This window comes from Procambarus clarkii, chromosome 31 (genome assembly GCF_040958095.1).
Source record: "Procambarus clarkii isolate CNS0578487 chromosome 31, FALCON_Pclarkii_2.0, whole genome shotgun sequence".
Classification (NCBI taxonomy): Eukaryota; Metazoa; Arthropoda; class Malacostraca; order Decapoda; family Cambaridae; genus Procambarus; species Procambarus clarkii.
Window position 1 is genome coordinate 29,053,300 of NC_091180.1, and position 26,037 is coordinate 29,079,336.

At 38.0% G+C, this 26,037-nt stretch overlaps 2 protein-coding genes and 1 long non-coding RNA gene across 5 annotated transcripts; 2 read left to right on the forward strand and 1 right to left on the reverse strand.

Moving 5' to 3' along the window:
* Positions 1-1,887: 1,887 nt before the first annotated feature.
* Positions 1,888-2,625, forward strand: LOC138370236 (uncharacterized). The gene has a single exon (XM_069334239.1). The coding sequence runs from the start codon at positions 1,888-1,890 to the stop codon at positions 2,623-2,625; it is 738 nt and encodes a 245-aa protein (XP_069190340.1).
* Positions 2,626-3,983: 1,358 nt separating this feature from the next.
* On the reverse strand, positions 3,984-5,436 carry LOC123758960 (uncharacterized). The gene is made up of 3 exons (XR_006772957.2): positions 5,286-5,436; positions 4,435-4,529; positions 3,984-4,107 (listed from the first exon to the last, which is right to left on the reverse strand). It is a non-coding gene; the product is annotated as an uncharacterized lncRNA (long non-coding RNA).
* An 803-nt stretch (positions 5,437-6,239) lies between these two features.
* On the forward strand, positions 6,240-25,738 carry LOC123758799 (WD repeat-containing protein 91). 3 transcript variants are annotated; one of them, XM_045743504.2, is made up of 14 exons: positions 6,240-6,441; positions 7,157-7,280; positions 7,926-8,066; positions 8,317-8,432; positions 9,129-9,322; positions 13,644-13,812; positions 14,420-14,529; positions 14,916-15,081; positions 16,541-16,662; positions 17,750-17,926; positions 18,374-18,512; positions 18,949-19,164; positions 20,939-21,148; positions 24,061-25,738. In XM_045743504.2, exons 1-14 carry the CDS (start codon positions 6,322-6,324, stop codon positions 24,211-24,213), a joined length of 2,157 nt encoding a protein of 718 aa, XP_045599460.1. In that variant the 5' UTR covers positions 6,240-6,321; the 3' UTR covers positions 24,214-25,738. The 3 variants fall into 3 exon arrangements, with proteins under 3 accessions (XP_045599460.1, XP_069190737.1, XP_045599461.1); XM_045743505.2 differs by lacking the exon at positions 6,240-6,441 and adding an exon at positions 6,537-6,877; XM_069334636.1 differs by lacking the exon at positions 7,157-7,280 and having other exon boundaries at positions 6,306-6,441.
* Positions 25,739-26,037: the final 299 nt, after the last annotated feature.

Genomic DNA, 26,037 nt, shown 5'->3' on the forward strand with positions numbered 1-26,037 from the left:
TGTGTTAACCTCACTTATTGCAGTATGTAAGGACTTGAACACCCCTTCACAAAAAGTAGTTTTATCTTGTTTTGTACCAATTTTTGTTTATTCAATGTAGTGTATGTGGAAAAATTAAGCTGCTACACTTTATTCAAAGGCGGTGGACTGTGATCTATCCATATTAAGCGTACAATTTCCTGCCAAGTGTTTTAGCATCTTCTAAAAGCATCTTTGATTTTTCACATTACCAGGTTTGTTGAACCATTAGAGGGCATGCTAAATATTACTTGTCATACACAATGAAATCACAAGGACATACAGTGTGTGTGTGTGTGAACTAACCTAGTTGTGCTTGTGGGGGTTGAGCTCTGGCTCTAGGGCAGAGTCTCTTATCCTCCGCCTGCCTCTTCAGTTCATCCTCGAATTGCTGGAGTCCCTTCTACACTATGCATCTCCAGGAAGATCTGTCTGCAGCTGCTGCCTCCCAAGTGTTGATGTCGATGCTCATCTGCTTGAGGTCGCATTTGCAGGCGAATTTGAAATGCAGCAGAGGTCTTTCGGTGGGTCTCCTTCCTGATGCCAGTTCTCCATACAAAAGGTCCTTCATATATAAGATATATAAAATATGATATATATAATATATATCATATATATATATATATATATATATATATATATATATATATATATATATATATATATATATATATATATATGTCGTACCTAGTAGCCAGAACGCACTTCTCAGCCTACTATTCAAGGCCCGATTTGCCTAATAAGCCAAGTTTTCCTGAATTAATATATTTACTATATTTTTTTTCTTATGAAATGATAAAGCAACCCTTTTCTCTATGTATGAGGTCAATTTTTTTTTATTGGAGTTAAAATTAACGTAGATATATGACCGAACCTAACCAACCCTACCTAACCTAACCTAACCTATATTTATCGGTAAGGTTAGGTTAGGTAGCCAAAAAAAGCTAGGTTAGGTTAGGTTAGGTAGGTTAGGTAGACGAAAAAACATTAATTCATGAAAACTTGGCTTATTAGGCAAATCGGGCCTTGAATAGTAGGCTGAGAAGTGCGTTCTGGCTATTAGGTACGACATATATAAATATATATATATATATATATATATATATATATATTATATATATAAATATATATATATATATATATGTCGTACCTAGTAGCCAGAACGCACTTCTCTGCCTACTATGCAAGGCCCGATTTGCCTAATAAGCCAAGTTTTCATGAATTAATTGTTTTTCGACTACCTAACCTAACTTTTTCGGCTACCTAACCTAACCTATAAAGATAGGTTAGGTTAGGTAGGGTTGGTTAGGTTCGGTCATATATCTACGTTAATTTTAACTCCAATAAAAAAAATTGACCTCATACATAATGAAATGGGTAGCTTTATCATTTCATAAGAAAAAAATTAGAGAAAATATATTAATTCAGGAAAACTTGGCTTATTAGGCAAATCGGGCCTTGCATAGTAGGCCGAGAAGTGCATTATGGCTACTAGGTACGACATATATATATATATATATATATATATATATATATATATATATATTATATAATATATAATATATCATATATACTTCTCCGTTATATTACAACTATCCCATTACATCTATCATAACAGCTTGAAAAAATAATCAGGACAAATGTGGGATCTTTGACAAGCCGCCTGTTTCCTAGCCTCGTCGAGGCCACTAGGGGAAAATAGTGGCCCTCGAATAAAATTCACGTAAAACATTAACATGGAACAGACTGACTTGGGAAAGGCCCTAAGGGTTAGTATTCACCTACACCCCCTGTTACCCAGGCAACCTCCCACATGTCCCGTTACCCAGACAACCTCCCACATGTCCCGTTACCCAGGCAACCTCCCACATGTCCCGTTACCCAGGCAACCTCCTAGATGTCCCGTTACCCAGGCAACCTCCCACGTGTCCCGTTACCCAGATAACCTCCCACACACCGTTACCCAGGCAACCTCCCACATGTCCCGTTACCCAGATAACCACTCACACACCGTTACCCAGGCAACCTCCTACATGTCCCGTTACCCAGACAACCTTTTACATGTCCCGTTACCCAGGCAACCTCCCATATGTCCCGTTACCCAGGCAACCTCCCACATGTCCCGTTACCCAGGCAACCTCCTACATGTCCCGTTACCCAGGCAACCTCCCACATGTCCCATTACCCAGACAACCTCTTACATGTCCTGTTACCCAGGCAACCTCCCACATGTCCCGTTACCCAGATAACCACCCACACACCGTTACCCAGGCAACCTCCTACATGTCCCGTTACCCAGACAACCTCTTACATGTCCCGTTACCCAGGCAACCTCCCACATGTCCCGTTACCCAGACAACCTCCCACATGTCCCGTTACCCAGACAACTTCCCACAGACCGTTACCCAGACAACCTCCTACACACCCTGTTACCCAGAAAACCTCCCACATGCCCCGTTACCCAGGAAACCTCATACACACCCTGTTGTCCAGAAAACCTCCTACATGCCCTGTTACCCTGGTAACTTCCCACATGAACTGCTACCCGGGCCACAGGACAAACACCAGCAAACCAGACATAAGAGGGCTAATCTCATCTTGACTTAAAATACTGTACTGAACATGTGGGAGGATATTAATCCACAACACTTCTTTTAAAGGTCACATGTAACACATTCAAGGGGTAACAGCATCAAGCTCAACAAGCAACAACATAGGACAGAAAAGCTGCTGCTTCATCCATAGGGTTATAAATCCATGGAACTGCCTATCTACTGAAGCCATAAATGCCTAAACTGTACTCCAGCTGGGAAACATCCTCAGGGAATATGAGGGAAGGGGGGATACTGTTGGCAAGCCATGAGCTTGTCCCATTGAGACCACAACAGCGAGTGGCCTTCAGGTAAATTAAGTTAAATATACATAAATGAGGGTACATTAATTTTTTGTAAAGGAGAAAGAAACAATTGAAAAAGTATGTTATGAAGTCACAGAAATGAGCAGTCAGGAACTGACTTCAGACAGGCATTTAGCAAAGAACAATAAGTATAATCATTTTTGGAAAAGGAGATGGGAAAAAAAAAGGTAGGAAAAATCATTGAGAAAATAGTAGGTAGGTAGGAGAATAGCCACATTGATCAGAGGATGGGGTCCATTTAACTGTCTTGGCCTAGGGACCCAAAATGGTTAGATCCAGCTCTAGCTGTGGGTACAACCCTCCCAGCCTATGCACAGGTAAGTAAACTTTTTTGTTGATCTATTAACTCTTGTTTAAATATCTTCTATTTCATACAATAAAATTAATTTATGCATAGGGAAATGGATAAAGAATGGTGTACTTGTGTACAGTGGAACCTTGTTACTCAAGATGGACAAATTGTGACTGGACCTCTTCGAAACTTTAAAGGAAATTGACAAAAAATATGGGTGGGTGGGGGGGGGGGGGTCCTTACTGCACCTGATATTACACAAATTATAATCAATGCCATTTTAACACATTTCTAATAATTAAAAAACTTTTTATAGTAAAGTTTAAATAAATATACATTTTGGGTCACGTTGACTTGGCTTATTGAGACATTATCAGGAGCTCCAGATCCAAATAATTTAGGTTTCTGGACTACCAAAGGGCCAGTGGATATCAATATATATCTTGAAGGTAATGTACTTTCATTCCATATACTGTATGTATCTTCCAATCATCGACACTTGACACCATATGCATCCATCATTTCTCTGCCATGGACTATACCGTCCTGACCAGTCTCACTAAACTTCACCATAAATGTCCACTTAAGTAAAAAATGTATTTAAAGCTTTATTTTCTTTGGTAGGTGCTATGAATATATATATTTAGTTCAGTACAGTATTATACTACAGTATACTGTATTTACATATCAGGTATAATATACAGCTTGCTTTGTATATTTTTGAGCATATAAATAAAGGTTATACTAAACTAAAAAGACCTAAGTACTATTTATTGACATGATACAGTTTATATACAAACTTTCACATTTACTTCTTTGATGGTTTTAACACAGCATAGGCAATTAGGAGTCCCACAACTGCATAAGTTGCTTTTGCCACCTGAAACAAATTTAAGGAAACATTAAATTCACATACTATTTAAAGACAACACACTCACCCCTTTGCTACAGCTTTTAATGAACATTGTATAGTACTGAGTACTCCCTCAAATTTCCAGCCCTCCATATAACCAGTTCCTTTAAACAATGGACTAAATTGGCTGACCTACTTTTCCCTCCAAAATTTATATTAAAAAATATATATATAAAAACTAATATTAGCAAGCAAGCATTCTTGAACATTGGTTCATCATTTAAAGTAATTTCCATAAAATTTTACATTTTTTCTATACAACTACTTTTTTATAATAAATATAATGCCACGTACATTAGCTCTTCCTGCAAGGGTGGAACCGTTGAAGTAGCGAGCCAGGCCCTTGAACTGTGAGCTGTCTACGCCTGAGTCACCAGCCATCTTGTTATCTGGAAAAAAATTTATTGTAGTAAAAGTCATGGATTAAAAGTCATGGAATCATGACAATATTTTTTTAATTATTAGGCATCTTAAATATGAATACCTTATACACTAGTTATTTTTTTACTACCTATTTACCTATTAGAAGTGTAGAATTACCTATTTACTTCTAGGTGGATAGGGGCATGAGGTGAAGGGAAACACACCAAACCATTTTTGTGCCAGCCAGGATTCAAACCTGGAATTCTCGACTGCAAGTCGAGAACGAACCCGACAGTACTTCCAAGACCCTTAATGTGAGAAAACATTTTTTCACCGATAGTATCATAAGCCCATGGACTAGCCCATTACTAAAGCCATCATCAGTTTAAAATTCAGTTCAATAAAGCCACAAGACTATGGGAGGGACCTTCAAGACGCCGCCGGCTTATAAGTTATGGACACTCAGAGCATTGTTAAGAATGTAGTGTGCCCCACACTGGTACCTAGTGAACATATTCACCCATATAGCCCAGGGTGTTCTGGTGCTCAGTGTCCTCCTCCATACCACTGGAAGTTATAATTCAATCATAAGTATAATACAATTTGGGTGCATTTGGATATCTGGTAATAAAAAAATTACCAGAATAAAAGTATTTCACAACGTAAATATTGTAGGAGCGAGGCAGCCCCCAGGCCTGAAGGACCGCCACACTCCCACCACCTCACCTCACCGGCGGGGAAAATAGGTTTCTATGGTGTCACAAGAGGCGAATATAAGGTACCTGAGCAGGGATGGTGGTCTGGGAGATCAGCTGTACTAGATGCCGGGGTGATGAGAGCCGTGTGTCTATTGGTCCACCACCGGCACTCTCTCCACTACCGGCCAATCACTGGGCGTCTTTCACAGCAGTTGGGAGCCTTAAGGGGCTTGGTCAGTGGTTCTTAATGTTACTATTTGTTTATTTTTATTTATATCTTTATTTATTTATTTATATTCAAGAAGGTATATCAGGTTGTAAAAGTATACACATTAGTGATGAAGTCGTACATTCTGGCAAAGCCACAAACACACATGACGTTCGGGGAGGATTCAACAAAAATTAATGCATCTACTTGTGAACTTGTAGTTCGCAAGTATTGTAGATGCATTATTTTTTTTGTAGTAGATAAAAAGTTAACCAAACTCTAAGAATAATCAAGCGTACCTTTGACTATAAGGAATAGCAGGTAGCGATTTAATTGTATAAATCTCTGGTGAGTCCCATTTGGATTAATGTATCCAAGCATGGAGACCTCATCTTCAGGTCATAGCTGCTCTGGAGAAGGTGCAACACCGGGCAACAAAAGTCATTCCAGAGCTAAATCAACTCTCATACCAGGTCAGGTTGAGGGCCACAGGGCTAACAGACATGACAGGGCTGATCTTATCAAAACTTTTAAAATACTGAACACTTTGGAGTATGTTGATCTTGATAATTACTTCATAAGGTCAGATGTAACACAAACAAGGAGCAACGGTTTGAAGTTCAACAAGCCAAAATGTAGGATTGAGAACCGATGTTTTTTCACCCACAGGGTTATAAACCCATGGAACAGCCTACCCGCCGAAGCCATAAATGTCAAAACTCTGTTTATTTTAAAATCCAGCTAAAAAAATCGTCAGGACAAATGGGGGAACCTTTGACAAGCCGCTGGCTTCCTGTCAGGTCTCCCCACTTGTTTACCAATTTGAGCGCGCGATGTTGATTGGTGGAGAGGTCGAGTGGTGGCGCCTGAGGCCCCGCCCACCACCTGAGGTGATCAGCTGAGCGAGTAAACATGTCTCACCTCCAGTACCTCGACGAGCTCGTCAAGGAATATTTATTATTTAGGGGTTTCAGCCACACACTCAGATCACTCGACAATGAGCTTAAAATTGACAAAGACAAGGGTTTCCGGGTAAGTAGGGTTGTGATAATAAATTACAAGTTATGTGTAATTTGCAACAAATGTTGGGTCAAATTTCATATTCACATTCTGCCGTAATCAGTTTTGGTTAGTCTTGTCTGGTGTTTGAAGTCCATTTTAAGCTAATGGGTGGGACTGTGTGCGTCCTCTCGGCCTTATAACAAATATTAAATAACATACACTGGATTTTATATGATGATTCAGCCACACTCCATCTATCAAATACTATCGTGCAAGAAGAGCCACACATCTATGGGACATCCAATAAAATCAGCAGACTCTTACATGTTGCTATGCTCGGCTTAGACTTGGCTATAAATATCTCTGGGAATTGTCTTGGCCTGCTGATGTAGACCTGACCAAATGTAAACTGTGGTAACAAAAATATTTGCTCACCCTCCGTCACTCTGTGATGGAGTGTGAAAAGGTACGTGAATTTAGAGACAACTCTGTAACAAATGTTCAAGAAATGTGTAAATATTTCATTCAAAACGATCTACTGCCATGTATTTTAGCCAAATATCCCCAGTTAGCTAAAACAATTGTGGAGAACTACAAGATTTTGTGATAAAATTAATCCTGAATGAAGAGAAAGTTAAATTTTTTTGCCTTTAGTTTTCATGGAGTTTAAATCTTAGTTTCTTATACAGGTATACTGTATAATCAAAGAATATTTTGGGGCATAAATAAATATATCACTTTGCAGGTGGATAGACTGGTTGACCAGGTGCTGAGCAGTATTCAAACATACGATTTAATAGGACTTCGGGAATTATGGGCACACTTAGACAGAAGAATTTTTGCTCGTCTTCCTCATACATTGTTGCCATGTAAGTTTTGAATAAGTTAATAATGTACAATTTGAAATCAAAGGAAAGAATTGTATATTGTTTCTAAATTTGAAACTTTTAAACTTGTGTTGCCTTTGGAATGAATGGTAATACATTTCCATAGAAAAATCCTCTTATTTTAGTTATAAAAATATTTGTACATAAAAATTATTTATGATACAGTATTTACAGTATATATAGTATAGTATACTGTATATAGTATAATACTGTATATACAGTATAGTATACAGGTAATATATATATAGTATAGAGAGAATCATTCACAGAGACATACTGGAGTCTGTCACTGAAGTAAGGCTGAAGGTATTGGAGGGAGTGACCTCTGGCTCCATAATGATGTAATTTAAATAGGTTATGGTGGTTAACAGTGTCTGGTAACAGCTGCTGGTATATGATCAAATAAACTAAGCAAGTTTGCATCTCTCGTGAAACAGTTTTTGGAATATGGTCAAATAAGCTAAGGAAGAAGTATTAAATTCTTTATGGAGCAGAGCTGCTTGTTTATGATAGATTAACTTAGCAAGAAATTAAGATTTTGAAATTAAAACTTGTTCAGACATACATTTCTTGTGTTTGTATTAAGTTTGTTGTTTTACCTGAGCTAGGAGTTTTGATTTGTTACAGGTGTGCGAAAATTTGAGACAAGCATCCTACGGCTGTATGTAGTCAACACTGTGCACACCAATAAACCAGACAAATTAATAGAGTTTTTTGAAAAGATGGCACCAGACCTGCAGAGCCAGTCAGAGTGGAGAGAATGGTTTAGTAAGTTATATTTGTCATTGCTTGTTTTATGGCTTAATGTAGTATGGAGCATAGAGCACTGAGAGGCTCTTGTCTTATTTTAATTGAAGTACATGGTGTAATCAGCAGAGGTGGCATGAGTTGATTAGGTTGTTTTCTGTTTAAATTTATAATCTATTTTGATATTTTCTTAAAATTCTTCTATACTGTACTACAAATTTCTTATGTAAAAGCTTCTGAAGTGAATATTTTTTCATATTATTTTTTGCAGTTCTTCCGTATCTGAAAGGTGTTGAAGACAACCCCTCATTTGCTATGTACTTCACACGACAGTGGCAAGACACACTCTTGGTCTCTCTTCACAACTTCCTGGCTGTAGTCTTCCAGGTAAAACTCAGCTCATGCAAGTGCAATAAAGCCTTGTTCTAACAAAATAATTTAACCTGTGGCCTGTCATAACTAATATTTTTTCTAAACTGGTGTCCATGTAACCCATTTGGATGCTTTCTAACGTAGAGATTTTATAGCCCTACAGATTTTTCTTCATATGTCATTGTTGAGTCAGACCAGTACTAGGAAGTACTGTATTACAAGACAGTTCGTTTATGAGACTGTTTTCTATACTTGTAAGAGTCACTACAGGTAACAAGCTTTTACAAATAAGTAACTGCTAGGGCACATTTTATTTTATTTATGCGATTAGTTGTTGAATTTAAGGATTATTTCTTATGTGTAAAAATATGTACAGTAATTCTAAGGTAAGAAAGTATGGGACTGTGACTTATTTTTCATCATTGTTTCATGTGATGTATATTAGCCAATGAAAAAAGATGAGATCAAGGCAAGTTAATATTGGGTTGACAGCTGAATGACAGTTGACTTAGTGAAGAGTTCTTTGATGTAATGCAGAGCCTGTGAATCCTATTGGCTCTTGGGAGGTCACTTAATGTTTATCCCTGGTGAGAGGCAAACCTTGCAATGTCTGCTTTGCAAGTTTCAATTGGTGACTTTTTCTGAAACGGTAATGTATAAAGCGTGAATGTATTAATATCATCTAAACGTATTCTTTTTATATTTTATCAGAGTATTGAACTACCAACTTTAGCTAGCTTCCGTGAAGAGGCCTCCAAGATTGCCAGACTTCAGGAAGAGAACGAGCTTCTGCGAGTACGCTTAGCAGCTCTCACCACCTCTGATCAGCCGACTTTAGAGCACCTAACTATTCCAGACCCCCCACCACCACCACATCTTATGGATGACTTTTATAATATTGCTCAGTAAGTAAATATGGAGATATTAAAACAATGAATTAAACGTGCTTTTTGGAATGAGAAATTCTAAGAGTATATAAAAGAATAACTTCCAAAGAGGCTAGAAAGATATATTTAGATAGGGCAGCCTGGAGGCTTCTTTGTCATGGCAACTCTGTGCATTGAAATTTCCCGGAGGACTGTGGTATCATTAACATTATTCACAACATAAGTACCAGATGTCTTCATAGTAATTCTGCTGCCCTTGCTAATTGTATTGTATCGCCTCTTTATTAAAATGAGCAATTTTTCATATTGGGAAAACAGTGAAATTGAAATTGTAGATTATAAATAAAACTTGTATTATTTATATGGGAACGTATAACGACATAGTCTGCATATGCAATTTGGCAGTACTGTACTGTATTGTATTAGTTAATTTTTTATTTTCTGTATAATTTTGAGTTACTGAATGGTAACATTTCTGTAGTTTTTTAGTAATTGTATTTACATTATGAAAACATGAAAAACATTTTGCAATATTTGGTTCTTCTTTTAGTTGCATTATAAACCCACATCTTGTACTGTATTACTTCTTAAAGGGTTGATACATTACATTTATATTACAGTAATTTATAGCAAGGGGACACGATAAAATTAAATGGCACCTGAGGAAATACAAGAAAAAATTTAAATAAACTAAACTATTTTGATCTGAGGGATTCAAACAAACCATCTAATGCACGCATTACATAGTATAGTGTACAGTAGAGCCTCGGTCTATGAATTTAATCCGTGCCAAGAGATGATACGTAAACTGAATAGTCGTACACTGAATCAATTTTCCCATAAGAAATATTGTAAATTGAATTAATCCGTGCCACACACTCAAAAATATTAACTTTAAAAATATATTTTATACAGAATACTAATCATATTTTTTACTGTACCTTACCTTTATTGAGAACTCTTGTTGGCATATGGAAGACGGTTAGAAGAAGGGAAGGAGGAGAGGTGTTAATGTTTGCAAGGGGAGTCCCCCTTCCATTATAACATCAGGCAGTAATGACATTTCTGGGGTACTCTCTCTCCTATGTTTTGTATTCATGCCACTAGGATCTGGTTGTGACTTACTGCTTATTTGTCTCACAAAGAATGTCTTAAAAGCACTTGTTTTCCCCTATAGTTTAACACTTGTCAGTAGTGAGACATCACATTGTCATTAAAAAGGTTAACACAACGGCCTGCTACAGCTTTATCTGGGCATGTCTTTTCAGCAAAACTTTGCAGCTCTTCCCATACTGAATACATTTTCCTAGCTAGATCAACCACATGCATACCGTCTTCATGTTTATGCATGTTTACGAATTATCTCGTTTTTATCGTCTAACATCATCCTCGCAACCATTTTCTTAAGTTGGAATTTACCACTGACCTTCTTGGGACCCATGGCATGATCTGTTATAAGAACTTTTTGTTCAGAAACAAAAAAGCACGAAAACAATGAAATTCTTCACAGAGAATTCAAGTGCGGTCATCACTAGGTGGAATACATTGGTAAACCGAGTATGCCTCTCCCGACACCCAGCAGAACCCGTGCACCTGAACCATACACGTACAATATCAACAAGTGATGCCTACTTCGGAGCAAACGTCATACACTGGGTCAGATTTTACAGCAAAATTGTCATCGTGCACCAAAAAATTCATACCCTGGGGCATTTGTAGGTCGAGGTTCCACTTTTAAAACACATGAGGGGAAATCCATATAACATGTTATATTTATCACTTGCCCAATAATGTTGACCAAACCACACACTAGAAAGTGAATGGACGACAACGTTTCGGTCCATCCTGGACCATTCTCAAGTCGATTGAGAATGATCCAGGACAGACCAAAACGTCGTCGTCCCTTCACTTTCTAGTGTGTGGTTTGGTCAACATATTTCAGCCACGTTATTGTGACTCCTCTTGCCCAATAATGTTTACTCTGAACTAAACACTTGACGAGTGAGGTTGGTATGTCACCACACTCCCCAAAACGGTACCTCCTTCAACCAGAAGCTTTCTGCTGAGTGGGAGGGCAGAGAGTCTACACAACAGTATGGAAAAGATACTTTACTAACACATTCTCTCCCATATACAACTTGACATACATAAACAATGACAAGATTCACGAAAATTAAAAATTTGAATTAAATAAAACTAAAAAACTAATATATTGTACATTTAATACAAATAAAATCAGACATTGCAATTTATGTCTCAGCATAATAAAAACTATTGAAACATTCATGTATAAGGCATCTAGACATTTTCAGTCCATTTAGGCAGGATTGCGTACAGCATGGTTCTATAATGAATTTTCAAACATCTCTACAGGGTCATAGAAGTGCCAGGGAGTCACTGGAGATAGTCAATACAGTACAGCTTAGAGTGACCATCGGAAGTCAGTCCTGAAAATTTCATAGCTATTCCAAGTCCTCTCATGGCATCCCGAGTGACAGTGAGAGTGGCCAACCAGCAATCGGCCTGCTTGCTGCTTGGTCACCAACACTGATCACTACCAGGTGGTGGTACTAGGCCCTACCCTGGGTCTCCAGGACGCATAAGGAAAAAGCAGAAGGCTTACTGGATCATGCAAGGCCCATACGAGGCATCTAGTTATATCCACCTAAATGGGTGCATATCATGCAGCAAGAAACTTTGTAATCATTCGAACTCTGTCTTCGATAATGTTAACGAGCATTAATGAAACACATCTATCAGTGTCGGGCCAAATAAAACTGTATAAATGAACTTTGGAGAATTAATTTTTTAACTTCCTTCTCAAGTGACGAAAAATTTAAGGAAAAATGGAGAAGATTCGCACAAGAATCACTGATCTCACCCTTTCCGTCACATTCAATAATACAGTACAGTACTGTATATGAATACAGGAAAGACTTTAAAATGATACAGTTTAATGATAAACTAATCTTATAATGACACTAGTATTGAAATCCCCTGAGCTTACCTCCAGTTACAATTCATCTCCAGTACTGTATACATAGAGCATATATTTGTACAGAGTCCAATAGTATACTTTACCACATTGATAATTGATTTAAAATATCACTATGTAATTTAATATTACAACAAGGCGAGTTCTACCACTTTACATCAGCGTAATGAGTAATTTAATATAATTTACGAACTTCGCCATAATTGCCATGATTGGCAGGAGCGACAGTCTTGGAGACAAATAGTAACCTATTAATTGCCTTGTTAAATCATAAGAAAATGTACTATACCTTATTATTAATATTATTATTATTATTAGAGGCCCCTGTGGTCTCCCTGATAACTCTAGGACCTGTCTTCCTGACATAACTAAGTACTGTATTCCTGAAAATGGAGAAAATCCTGAATTTGTCTGGCTTCCCGTCCAGACGGGAAGCCAGACTCTGACTATAGACTCTGACAGAGTCTATATTGGACTCTGTACAAATATATGCTTTATGTATACAGTACTGGAGATGAATTGTAACTGGAGGTAAGCTCAGGGGATTTCAATACTAGTGTCATTATAAGATTAGTTTATCATTAAACTGTATCATTTTAAAGTCTTTCCTGTATTCATATACAGTACTGTATTATTGAATGTGACGGAAAGGGTGAGATCAGTGATTCGTTTTCTGTTGTGTTGATAATGACTTCAATCCTCCTTTACTTATTATGCTCCCATCTTGTCCTCTGTTTGGGGCACAATGATGTGGCTTGAGCTCTTGGTCTGAGGCCAGCATGCCCAGACAATCCTAGCCAACATCCAATCTGGCTGCAACCTGACCAAAGTTGTTGGTTGAAGTTCGTCTCCCTGACATTACATGAACCAGCAGAAATATTTTGTGGGACGAGTTGCAGTGGTGCAGGATGTTAGCCTACTCTGACTACTGTATAATGATCCTCTCCAATGGCACCTTTGGTGATCTTGCTTTGGGGAGCACCTGAGTGTCTTGTTTGGAAAGGAGTTTTTCACATTCGCAGATAGATCGATCTTGACGTGTTCAGGTAGTTCACCGTGTTAATGGATTTAAATTTTTTTGTTGTAGTTTTAATCTTGAATGTTAAGTGCTGTACTAACATTCTCGAGCTACAAAGTAACTATGAAGATAATAGCCTAAAATTATGAAATACTGTATTTACTTTGGGTATGCGGGAAATCACTTGTAAAGTACATTATAGCATGTCTTGAATGCTGACAAGTGTGGTGGTTTAATCTCAAAGTTAATAGTACTTACTAGATACTAAGGTATTTGAAATATTGCCAAATGAGAAAAAACTAAACAAATTTTTATATTATTAACAGGGAAACCCCATCATCAGATACTCAACTGAAATCTTTAAAGACAATACTCTTTGGGCTGGGTGGAGGTCTTCCTACCTCACCGATCCTTGGTCGGCGGGGAACAGGTGGAGGCACCACAGCATCCCCTCAACCCAGTCCTATTGGTCATGCCCCAACATCTAGTAATCAAGTAAGGTTTAATGTTGTATTTGAAACCGGTTCATTTTTATACTTCATTTTGAATATGTATAATAATAGCAGGACCGTGCTTAATTCAGAGCTTATATCAATTAGCTAATTTCTTTGGCAAGTGTCCAGCTCACCCATAAATGCTTGGCAAGTGTCCAGAACACCTGTTGACACTTGGCAAGTGTCCAGCTCACACGTGGATGCTTGGCAAGTGTCCAGCTCGCCCGTGGACGCTCAGCAAGTGTCCAGCTCACCTGTAGATGCTTGGCAAGTGTCCAGCTCGCCCGTGGATGCTTGGCAAGTGTCCAGCTCGCCCGTGGATGCTTGGCAAGTGTCCAGCTCACCCGTGGACGCTTGGCAAGTGTCCAGCTCGCCCGTGGATGCTTGACAAGTGTCCAGCTCACCCGTGGACGCTTGGCAAGTATCCAGAACATCCGTGGACATTTGGCAAGTGTTCAGCTCACCCATGCTCAAAAGGTTGCCTCCTTTTGAGGTAATCGAGGAATACTATACATGGATTTCTCCTCTTGAGGTATAACCTATATACATAAACTGTAGGAATGTTATATATTTGTTATATATTGCTGTATATGTTTTGTTTTTCTTAGGGTCCTTCATCTGGGTCAGGTCACCCAGTGGTGAGAAGAACAGCTTCTCAAGCACCAGCTGAGGAGAAGAAAAGAATGCGATCTTCTAGTGTGGCGAGCATGTCTTCAAGGTGAGTTTGATGGGGAACTTTCCATGAGTGATATTTGCAGTCTGTCATTGTACTGCTGTAAAATGTACAAGTTTATTTCTATTTAATTGTAAATTTTCAACAGTGTGTCAGAGTATCTTGTTCTGAAGTTAATCACTTAACACTGTTATAGAAGAATTTTGTTTAACTGTAATATTCATTTGTAAATTTTGCTTTGGCAACTGAAAAAATATATGGAAACATTTACATAAATAAATTGGACATAGAGTGCACTAATTGCAGTAAGTTCAGACAGACTATTTGCTGATTACATCTCTCTTGAGTAATATATATTGTGCATATAATATTTAATATTTTTTTTTTGTACACTAGCTTTCCTTAATAAATAAAATTTCTTCCTTGAATAGTCGTAATAGTGGTGAACACGTTCCTGTGAAGAGACTGGTCCAGACGACAGCCTCAGCCTCAAGACCTTCGCGCTCTCCAACAAAGATCAGGCCACAGGAAGAATCTACCTCATACACAAAAACTGACATAACCAATGACAAAGCTTCTTTTTTATTGCTGGGACAGGTAGGATACTTATAAACTTAGTATCAGGTATGTCCTTAATTTGTTTGAGGGACATTTTCTTGGAAAACCTCACTCAAATCAAATTGCAAATTTAGGTTAAGGTTATTTGGGTCAGATGGGAATGTATTCCAGAGGCTTCTTAATTTCTCATTTCTCTCTTAAAAAGCTCATACAAAAGATACTTTCTAAATTATAGTTTTCAGTTGCATCTTGTGGTAAGAATCCAGTATGTCACAGACCAGATTCATGAACCAGTCAGCTGGGATGATATTCAGGCATTTGTGTTGCTATGATCATTTCACATGTCCTTGCAGTGTCATAAGATGCTAGGGAAAACTGTAGAAAAATCTATGACCAGCTCAGAATGACCATCAGAGATACAAGTACAACCATAAAGACTCGACACTTTATTATTCCTCGGCCATCAGCTGGTGGCAGCACCAGTCATATTCAGCCCAGAATGACCATCAGAGGTATAGGTACAACTATAAAGACTCGACACTTTATTATTCCTCGGCCATCAGTTGGTGGCAGCACCAGTCATACCTAGGTTCCCTGATCCCATTCCCATTACATTCTTTCTGACTGTGTCCATGCATAGTTTGGCAGAGACCAATTTTAGTGACAAATAACTTGTTTTAATCCCATGCAACATTGCTTTCTAGTGCACATGGGTCTATGGTATATAGTATGCAGTGGTAGTACATATATATAGTATCATCCCTTTCAAATGGATGTATTCATTCCACTTCCCTTCTGCTGCAACTGAGGTTCCATTGAATCTGTGTTGTTTTCACAATTCTATACCAAATACCTGTACTGTATTATTTGTTTTTAATTGTGCCAAACAAATTAACACACTTGTGTACATTTTGATATAAAACTTACTGAGAAAATGTACTGTACTGTAGTTTTTAAATATTTGGTTGAAATTATTTAAATCTTTGGCACTGAGCTCAAGTCAAGCTCCACTGGAAGTCTTACATTACTTGTTGGCAATGGAATATAATGATTATACTGCACTTCCAGGAATAACTTCCATTATACTGGAAGTTCTGCACTTTCAGAACATTATTTCTATATATTACATTTTGTTTACCAACTTCTGTGTGACTGCAAGTCCACTGTATATATTATACAGTAAGCTGTATTCAGTATACTGTACCAGTATTCACCTCACTTCACATTTGTGTTTCTAACAAGTCTGTGTGTCCTTGATTTCCTGGCATGTCCGTTTAGCCAGGCAAAAGTGGTGCGCAGTAGTGAGTTCACTCTTTGACTTTATTCTACTTCATTCATTCTTGGTTCTGTATACAGATTTCTGTTCTTGGGATGCAAGTGTTGTGAAGTGCTTGAGTTATTATGGTAAGTGCAGAGAGCTTAGAGTATTTGAGGTTAGAAAAATACCAGTAAGAAAATTTAAGATTTGCTTTCAAGTTCTTTTCTGTGTTTCTTGCAGGAGGAGTATTGTGAGCATAGAGCAGTGGTGACACATGCTGTGTTTAATCCTTCAGGGACGCTGGTGGCATCAGCAGACACTGATGGTGTAGTCAAACTCTGGACACCTTCACCCTCTCCTAAGTATGTCTGAGCATATTTTAGTACTGTATTTGCTTGAAAAATTTGACAGCCGACAATTGTTCTATATGTGCTGCCTTAGTCGTGAAAAGTTGGTCAAGTTTGGTGTGTATTGAATGAACATGTATTGACAGCAAAGCTACACAAGTACATACTGCAATGTCATTGTGTAAAAGTGATTTTTTGTATTTACATTTAGTGATAAAATCTAGTGTAGAAAGCTGTCATATTTAATGAGACAATAAAATCACACCTAGCCAAGATTGTGTTATCTTGTGGCTGTTAAAGAGAGCAATTGAGAATAGTATTAAAATAGAACTCTCCTTGGAGAACCTTGGAGGTTCGAATCCTCGTCACGGCCCTTGTGGATTTGTTCTCCTTGGAGTAGTTCTCATTAATGAAGTTGAACTTATAAAACAGTTTAATTCACAAAAGTATACAAATAACTCCACTTATTTCTGATATACATTAATAATGAAAGATGGTGACATACTGTGTTTACAGAGAACATCCTAAGTAAAACAACTGCATTTGCTTTTTCTTTTGGATTGATAATAGTATGAAACAAGGTACAGTGATTGAACTCTTTTCCTCACAGTTTGTAGCCAACAGAAGCTTGAAGATGAGTGCCAATGTAACACCAATTCCTTTATATACCTTATATACTCTTATCTTCAGCATTCATTGGTGAAGATTAGAGCAACAAGGATAATGGCTAGTAATGTAAACCCAAGAGTGGCAGTGATGGCATCACTCTCATGGCACCACAAGACACATTACCTTCCACATTAGAGTAGGGCTAATACAGTATTGTGATGTTGGTGATACAGTACTGTGATGTTGGTGATACAGTACTGTGATGCTGGTAATACAGTACTGTGGTGTTGTTGATACAGTACTGTGATGTTGGTGATACAGTACTGTGATGCTGGTAATACAGTACTGTGGTGTTGTTGATACAGTACTGTGATGTTGGTGATACAGTACTGTAATGCTGGTAAAAAAAAATTAAAATTCTGAACTGTCCTTAATTAGTTTCATAATTACAATTATTTTATTTATAGATTCTGAAACATTGTATGGTATACAGGACTCAGTGTGGTGTGGTGGTTAAGAGTGCTGTGACAGCAGTGGAATGGTTACCACGTGGAGAACGATTCTTGCTCATAGCCACCAAAGCTGCCACCTTGCGTCTCTTTGACACCCGAGACAAGAAGACAGTGTGGGACATTGGACCAGATACGTGTCCAGCTTTTAAGGACCAGAGGTTAGAGCACATCATGTTTGCAAATAAAAGTTGTAATAATCTAGTTTAAACTTTGGCATGTGTAAGCAAGTCATAGAAGCACTTTTGCTGAAAGATTTTTTAACAAATTTATAAGGAGAAAATATTTGACATGATGGAAGTGGTATGCATGGAGCAGCCAGACATGCATGCACTATGGGCACGTGGGTTGGATCACATTGTATGGCCTCAATATTGTCTCATACGTCACGTTCTTGTGATATCACTGTGCAAGTGTACACTATTGTATTGGTTTTAAACGTTAATATCTATATGAATGTCATTATTAAACTTTAAGAATGTAATGTTACTTAATGCAAGGGTATAATTTAATGTGGTGTAATTGATAAGATTCTTCATATGTTATCTAGCAATGTTAAAAGTGTGGGAATGTTCTGATTGTAGTCTCTTCCCTTTACAAACCTGTAGAATAATGGGTGTACGTGTTAGTCCTGGTGAGGGCAGTGCTGTGGTAAGCGTTGCCCCACGTGTGCGGCCGCAGGGAACCTCAACACCCCCGGCACCCCCGGCACTACACACTCTTGATATGAAGAGTCTGAAAGTGGAGGTATGGTATTGCTAGAGCCATAAGGATCATATACCACTTTTAGGGGTCTAATGACAATTTAGTATTGTGATCATAAGTAAATTAGCAGTTACCTCCATCTTCTGCTTTAAGCAGTGTTATGATAAACTGTTAGAGCATCAGAGGGAGTAAATAGCGCTAGAAGGTAGGGGCCCAGTATCTAGATCTCACTTATCATAGATGCAGATACATCCACATATTGTATATATATTTAAGACTAAATGTGATATAATAAATAAGTAAAGGAAGATTAAGCTTGAGTTTTATTGGGTAAGTGATATGTAGTCAAGTATTTCCACACCATTGTTGCCATAGTCATATGACCTCAGCACACACTAAACACAAAAATGATCATGAGCTCACACAGGCAGCTTAACCTCTTTAGTATTCTTTTAATTTCAAATTTTCTTTGCCCCAGAATTCCTATAAGATAGAAGGTGGTGTAGTCAATGGCTGTATCATGAACCATAATGGTGGCTTGCTTGTGTGTGGCTGTAATGACGGCTCAGTCAGGATTATTGATCTACGATGCCCTGATGTCATAGCCTCTTGGCCAGCACACCAAGGGGAAGTATTCACCGTTCGACTGTCGCCTCAAGAGAACAACATCTACACCATTGGCAGTGATAATAGAGTAAGTATGGATAAATTGTTTGTCTAATCAATATGGTTAATTAATCTTTAGTCTTAAATTTATTTTTTCTGGGGGAGCCCCTTGTGGCTTCCTGAAACTACTATACTGATATAGTGCCAGACTATAAAATGCCATCAGTCCAGTTCTGATTGCAGTGTTGTCTTATTGCCTATTGGGGACCATGAGCCAGAACCTGGCCCTCCTTTCCCCAGAGGCACAGGGAGCAGTGGCACTGAAAAATTTAATGAAAATTTATTCATGTCTGCCATCATAAAGGGAAGAAACCCAGAACGTCAGAGAAACAAAACAAACTACTTCTTGGTTAGAAACGAGACTGCAGCCTCAAAACGACTGAAAGAAATTCCCCAACAATGTAAACCAATGATCGAAAATTAATGAAACTAGCATGAGCTAGTTAGCCCCATCTCTACCCCTCGTTTGTGGGGAGGAGGGAGGCAGACCGGATCAGCCAGCTGCTCTACCACTAGTTCTAAAATCTTTTGAAACCTTGCAAACTGAAGCTATGCATCTCATCTTTGGGGCTCCAAAAGTTTACAAGAATAATTAATATGAGAACAGAGTTAAAATTACCTACCATAAGTGAGATAATTTTGTCCATTAGCACAGTTTTTGGCATGAGGACATTGAGTAGATCTCGGCAACACATGAAGTTTCAAGCTCAACTTTCTAATATGCTACACTTACCTGAGGTCTATAAAAGAAGAGCAAAATCTGATTATGCATTTTGGTTCTTAAAGGTAGCCAACTCCATCAAAATATTAAATATGTACCCAACTCAATTAATGATTAATCAACCAGTTACTCCATGGGATAACTGGGATCTATCAGTTGATTTTGTAAATGCGCCCGGTTTGGTGCCTTCTTTTGATAATTACTTACTTACTTACTTGTAAATGCGCCCAAGAAAGATAGTGTACACTCTACATTATTAAAACAGTTAATACTGAAAAGCACCACTGAGAGTACTCATGTTATATGTAATGTTGTGTATCAGTGCTATACCAATGGTTCTGTAGAAGTAGGTGGAATATGTACCGGATGTGCAATGATTATTTGAACAATCTTCTCTCGTACATACAGCAATGAAGCACATCAATGACTGGGCAAGTACAACTCAAACTGAACTTGCAGGCATATACCTTGCCATTGAATTTTTAAAAAACAAAGGCAGTGGACTTATTTACTGTAATCTGCAGAGTGCACTCCTGGCATTGAATGCACATAGTAGTAACACCCAGAAAATAGTCAGTGATATTCGAATGAATGTTTTAGCTGCTAAAGAAAACAGATTTGAAATTAAATTCCTATGGATACCATCACATGTTGGCATCTCAAGGCACGACATTGTTGATATGCTTGCAAAGACAGCCTGTAGAAAACCAATAAGTTACATCATGAGCAGTTCATGATCATTGTGAAGCCGTGAGTCAGCCTTTCACCTACAGTAGTTTTACAGTAGAGTAATGACTTCTAGCTCCTTTTGATTACACTCTGAGTCTTTAACTGATGTTTATACATTAATTTCATATTTTCAAGAAGATTGTAAGGTTATTTATATTTGTTGATAGTTTTATTGTCATGGTCTTTATTAAATTATATTAATGTTTATTATTATTAATTATTATATGTTTTACAACTTTTATTTATATATTTTAGCTAATTTTTATCAAGCAATTATGTACATGAATGCATGCACATGCATATACACTTACATATAATGTAAATACAGTAAATAGAGTCATGATTTCACCAGTTCGCTTGTTGGAGTATGGCCCAGACAGGTGCACGTGTAATGGACCACATCCTCCATGAGCGTGCTGCTGGGCCCTTCCTGGTTGGCGTTGGAGGAGGAGCAGGTTCAGGCCGTAGTGTTTTACTACGTCCCTATGGTCCATTGTTTGCTCTACATCAGGATGGCGATCATGTACTAACTTGTTCACCATCTGGGCCTATTGTGTATAAGGTTAGTAGGTTGCATGATAAAAATAAATGTATGCAGATTTAAGCTGCTTCGAGCAAGAAGTGCACGTTGGGTAGATGAAACCTTTGCTGATGTGCTGATGTAATGCCTACTAATAGTTACAAATACAGTATAGCTATATTTTAAGTAGTTTTAAGTCTGGTTTTAACACATACAAACTACTCAACTTTACATTATTTCAATTTACAGCTCTATTCATAAAAAAAATGGTTCCTAGTATCCTTTCTACATATTTTATCTTCTTAAGTTTCCAACACTGCTCTCTAGTTCTGATTATTTCAGTTTCAAAAACACTTTGCTATCTAGTTCCTCATTTTTTTTTTTAACAAAGTTGTGTTGGAGTATTTTTCATTTTTATGGCTTGGCACTGTTCAGTAACTCTGCTTAGCATAAGTCACTAGTACACACAGAACGCTGAAGAACGGCAGGCTTTTAGTAACAATATCAGCACATTGTGGACAAATATCACAAATAGTCTTGTCCCATGCACATTATGGGGAACTCGTGGTGTTCACAGATCACTCCTGAAACAAGGAAAATATTTAAACACACAACCTACCTTTGAAAGATGTTTGGATAGATTAGACTGCTAAGCAACTCTCTGACCTACTAAACCCCCTTTTAATCCGACCGCCCCAACCACAAGGTGGAGGTCCAAGCCATGCAAGGATCAGGAGGAAATTCCCCTTGCCAGGCACAAGTGAATAAACATCAGTGATTCTTCCCAAGACCCATTGGTTTGTTAAAGCTGAGTTAACTTGCCATTCTTGGACATTGTAATTTATAGGGGGTAATTTATAATGAATGTAATTTATACATTCCTTTATTCTTTTGAATGCTTCACAGTATGTATACATGCCAATTGATTTGTGTGTCTCTTGCTCCTCCTCCTCTTTGATTCAAAGCCTCTTTCCCTGGTGCCATCAGCAAGGACCATTTACCATCAGATATCTTCCCTGAGGTTTTTGTTTCTTCTCATTGTTGGGCTCCTCAAATTAAAGATGTGGCAGGTAGTGCCTGGAGACATGATCATTGCTGTAAGAGTGTTGAGCAGGAGTGACATAGTCAGAGTATGATGGTTGTGCTTTCTTCAGTTCTTAGAGGTAGAGATTATCACTACAAGTGTTCATTTATTATTTTAAATAATTATAATTAAATAATAATAATGACTTATTATTTATTTTTTCCATGGCTGTCCTTTCTTGTTGATGGTAGAAAAGGTTTGAATGTGGTGTTCCAGTGACTCATGTGTGTGATGACCCTTGCCTTCAGTCTTTGTCTGAGGAGAGGAAAATAATGATGCCCAGGGTTAGTAAATTTCATTGGGCTTGTCCCTCGCCATCCTGACAGCCTATTGTGATGAGCCCTAGTGATGGTATGATGGAGAGGGGGGAAGGGGGAAGGACATCTGGCTGCCTTTTGACAGGCATAGACTCAAAATGCCTGGGATTTTGAGCTAATTACTTAGAAGTTTTGCTCAAGTTTAGTGTCTTGTTGCTCTTGTCCAATGTCTGAGTTTTGGCCAGCTGTCTACTTCACTTCTCAGCACTGTCATTTGCAACATATTGATATAGGTGTGACAGCATCTCATTCCCTGCCTTTTTCTAATGGCAAAGAAGATTCTGTCATGCCCTGTTTCATTTTAAGTCTTTCATAGCTGAATACAGTACTTACCCTTGCAACAGTAACAAGTCCCATTGATCCTGGAGAGAGGGAAGTTGGGACTTTTAAGTGCCTTTAAAGGAATGACATGGAACATTGAACCCTTCCATGGACACAACAAACAACACCTAGGCAGACCATATTAAGTATCATAAGCTGGGACAAAGGAAAACACAACTCACCAGTTGTGATTTTCACACAGCTTCTCAAACAGTGTCTCCATTGTCAACCCAAGTTAGGAGCAATAATTGAGATACTTATGAACAGGGCTCCTGGCCTACCCAGCTATGGAAAAAACAGCCTTCCCCAAAGCAAGAAAGGAGAAAGTGAAAATCTCTTTACCCGAAAACAGTTGCCCCATTTAGAGCCTCAAGGGTTGAGGACCCAGCAGCATCAGCCTCCAACCCCAAATCCACCAGCACGGCTAGAAATCAAAAGCATTTATTTATTGCAGTCAGTGAGGGAAACTGACTGCGATCAATAAATCATTGTCCGTGACAGTGGTCAAGAGGAATGCCAGTGGTTGCTGGAATCGAGAACTCTGCACCGAAGAAATATAAGAAAACTCACTTTTGCAAACGGAGTGGTAAACAGATGGAACATGTTAGCCGAGAAAGTGGTGGAGGCCAAATCCATCAGTAGTTTCAAAGCGTTGTATAACAAAGAGTGCTGGGAAGACGGGACACGAGTGTAGTGCTCATTCTGTAACTACACTTAGGTAATTATGTAATTACTACATTCTGCAAATCTACAGAATCAAACTTGAAGCCTGTAAATGATGCCATAACACCTCAATCAGAAGAGTCACTGGCAAGGAAATGGGAAAGAATGGTTATGAAAAGTCTTGTGCATTTTTTCTATAATATAGTGAAAAGGCATATACAGTAGTTGTGAAAAAGTTGGACATTATAATTTATTCTGTGTAATATAGGAATATTTGTAATACAGTAGTTTGATTTCGAAATCCTGAATATACTATAGTTTTATAAAATACAGTATACTTTTCTAACTTCGTCAAAAGCATTACTGTATTTGTGTTTCTATTATGTTCTATAATACCCATATTTAAAGCTTATCACTTGCTCAAATATTCTCATTAATTACTATCACTAATTCTTACTCATGTCTGTAGCCATGAAACAGTTTAAATATTAGTGACAATATACTTGCTTGATAGTACTGTACAGTATACAAGTTGTGAACTGCCAGTAAAATGACACATTTTATCTTAGGTTGGTGACAGCAGTCTGGAGCAGGCACTGGTGGTAGGAGGACACAAGTCACCTGTAGTTACAGTGGACTGGTGTAATGCACTCCAATGTGGCACGTCGGTAGCGGCAGCACTTGATGGCTCCGTCACTGTTGCCACTTTAATGCATCAGTGAAAAGATTTTGTGTGCATGCATACATGTGAAAATAATCACTGAAAGCAAGCCCACACCCAATATTTTTTATACATTACTGCAAGATAACTTTAGTACAATATCAGTTTTTATATAGTTTAGTTAATATATACTGTATGAGAAAAAATTTTAACATTAAATTTAGAGATGCATATGAAACTACTACAATGGCAATCCCTTTTTTTTTTTTTTTTTTTTTTACATTATGCTTTTAAATGTTTAAATATGAAATTTTAGATTTATATGGAAAGAAATCCTTAAGGATTACTTTGGCTGTGTATTAATATTGGTAGTCAGAAAATGTGAGGCTTGCAGGTTGACTAAACATTCCTCATGAAAACCTACTCGAGACATCCTCGCCAGGTTCTCTGCAACTGTTGTCAGTATGTTCTGCTAAAATTTACAGGTAAATAGATAATACTGTGCCACTCCCCATTTGGACACACTTCCTGGTGAAGGTTTACCAATTTTAATAAAGAAAATCATTTTTTACTAGTGTCGACTGCTCCACGTGTGTGAACACCAAACCATCATGGTCACGTGTGGAAAGTGTTTAGTATTTTTTAGTACTGTTTAGTACTTTAGTAGGAGGTACTCATATTAAAGTCGTATGGCGCAGATGGGTGATAGACAAAAGGTTGTGTGTTCAATTTCCACAGCATGGGAAATAGACTTACAGGTTCCAGAAGATGAAGGAAATGTCAGCACTGTGAAGAAATGCCCAACACACCACTGGAACATTATCTAACACCGTGCAGTTACAAACCCAATAAGATTTCAACTTGGATTCAACAGAGCAGTTGTTGTTGTTAAACACATGGGGCAAAATCTTATTGAAGCGACCATACGAGTCATAAGTACTCATTCTCTGCCTAAGTAAAACGGAAACAAGCAACATTTAGTGGGCCAGCCAGAGGCTTAGGGCCTGCACAGGACATTATTATTATTATTTTCCATGAGGAAAAAAAAAAATTCCCCACAGCGGGACAGAAATGTTACGGTAAAGTTTCCTTTCACTTGATTCCTCTGTTCACCTAGTAGTAAATAAGTACCTGGGAGTTAACTTTGGCAACTGTTGTGGGTTGCATCTTAAGTCAGAAGCAAGGTACCCCCTATGCCAGCAGGGCTTCCTGTCCCCAACTTTGGGAAACCATCATGATTAAAACCAACTGTGATAAATTACTGGAATGAGAAAAAAAATCCTGAAAGTGTTTATTAGTTGTCTCTTGTGATGAGCATCTTGTAAAACATTGATACTGTGGCCTGGATGGCAGCAGCAACACATCAACAGCTTGTGTGGTGTAACAGGTCCATGCCTCTTGTCACCTCAATTCTTTAGTGTGTAAAATTTGTAAATATATCTAATACAAAATATAATTTTATCTATAGAAGATAAGTACAATAGTCATAGAAGTAAATATTGGTTTATGTAATTTTATTAAGTGATACCTAAAATAAGTGCATATTTATACATTAATAAGATTAAAATTTCATATTTTTATCTATATTCTGTATATTTATTCTTCCTTTAGTCCATTGACTTGCAAAAATATTTTAAGGATAGACAGATGTCTTTCTGTGCAGTGATGCAAATGTCTACGCTGCCCTTCTTCACCCCTTCCTAGCACAAACTTGTGGAGGTAGCCTGGGCACCATTGTCGACACGTATGCTAGAATGCCTATCATGAGCCATCAGACCACTCTTGCTCCAAAAACCTTTTTATACCCTCACAATGGAGCCTTCAATTGAGGCACCTTAATCTCCTACCAGGAATAACCATTAGACCAGTGGTCAACTGGTGGTCT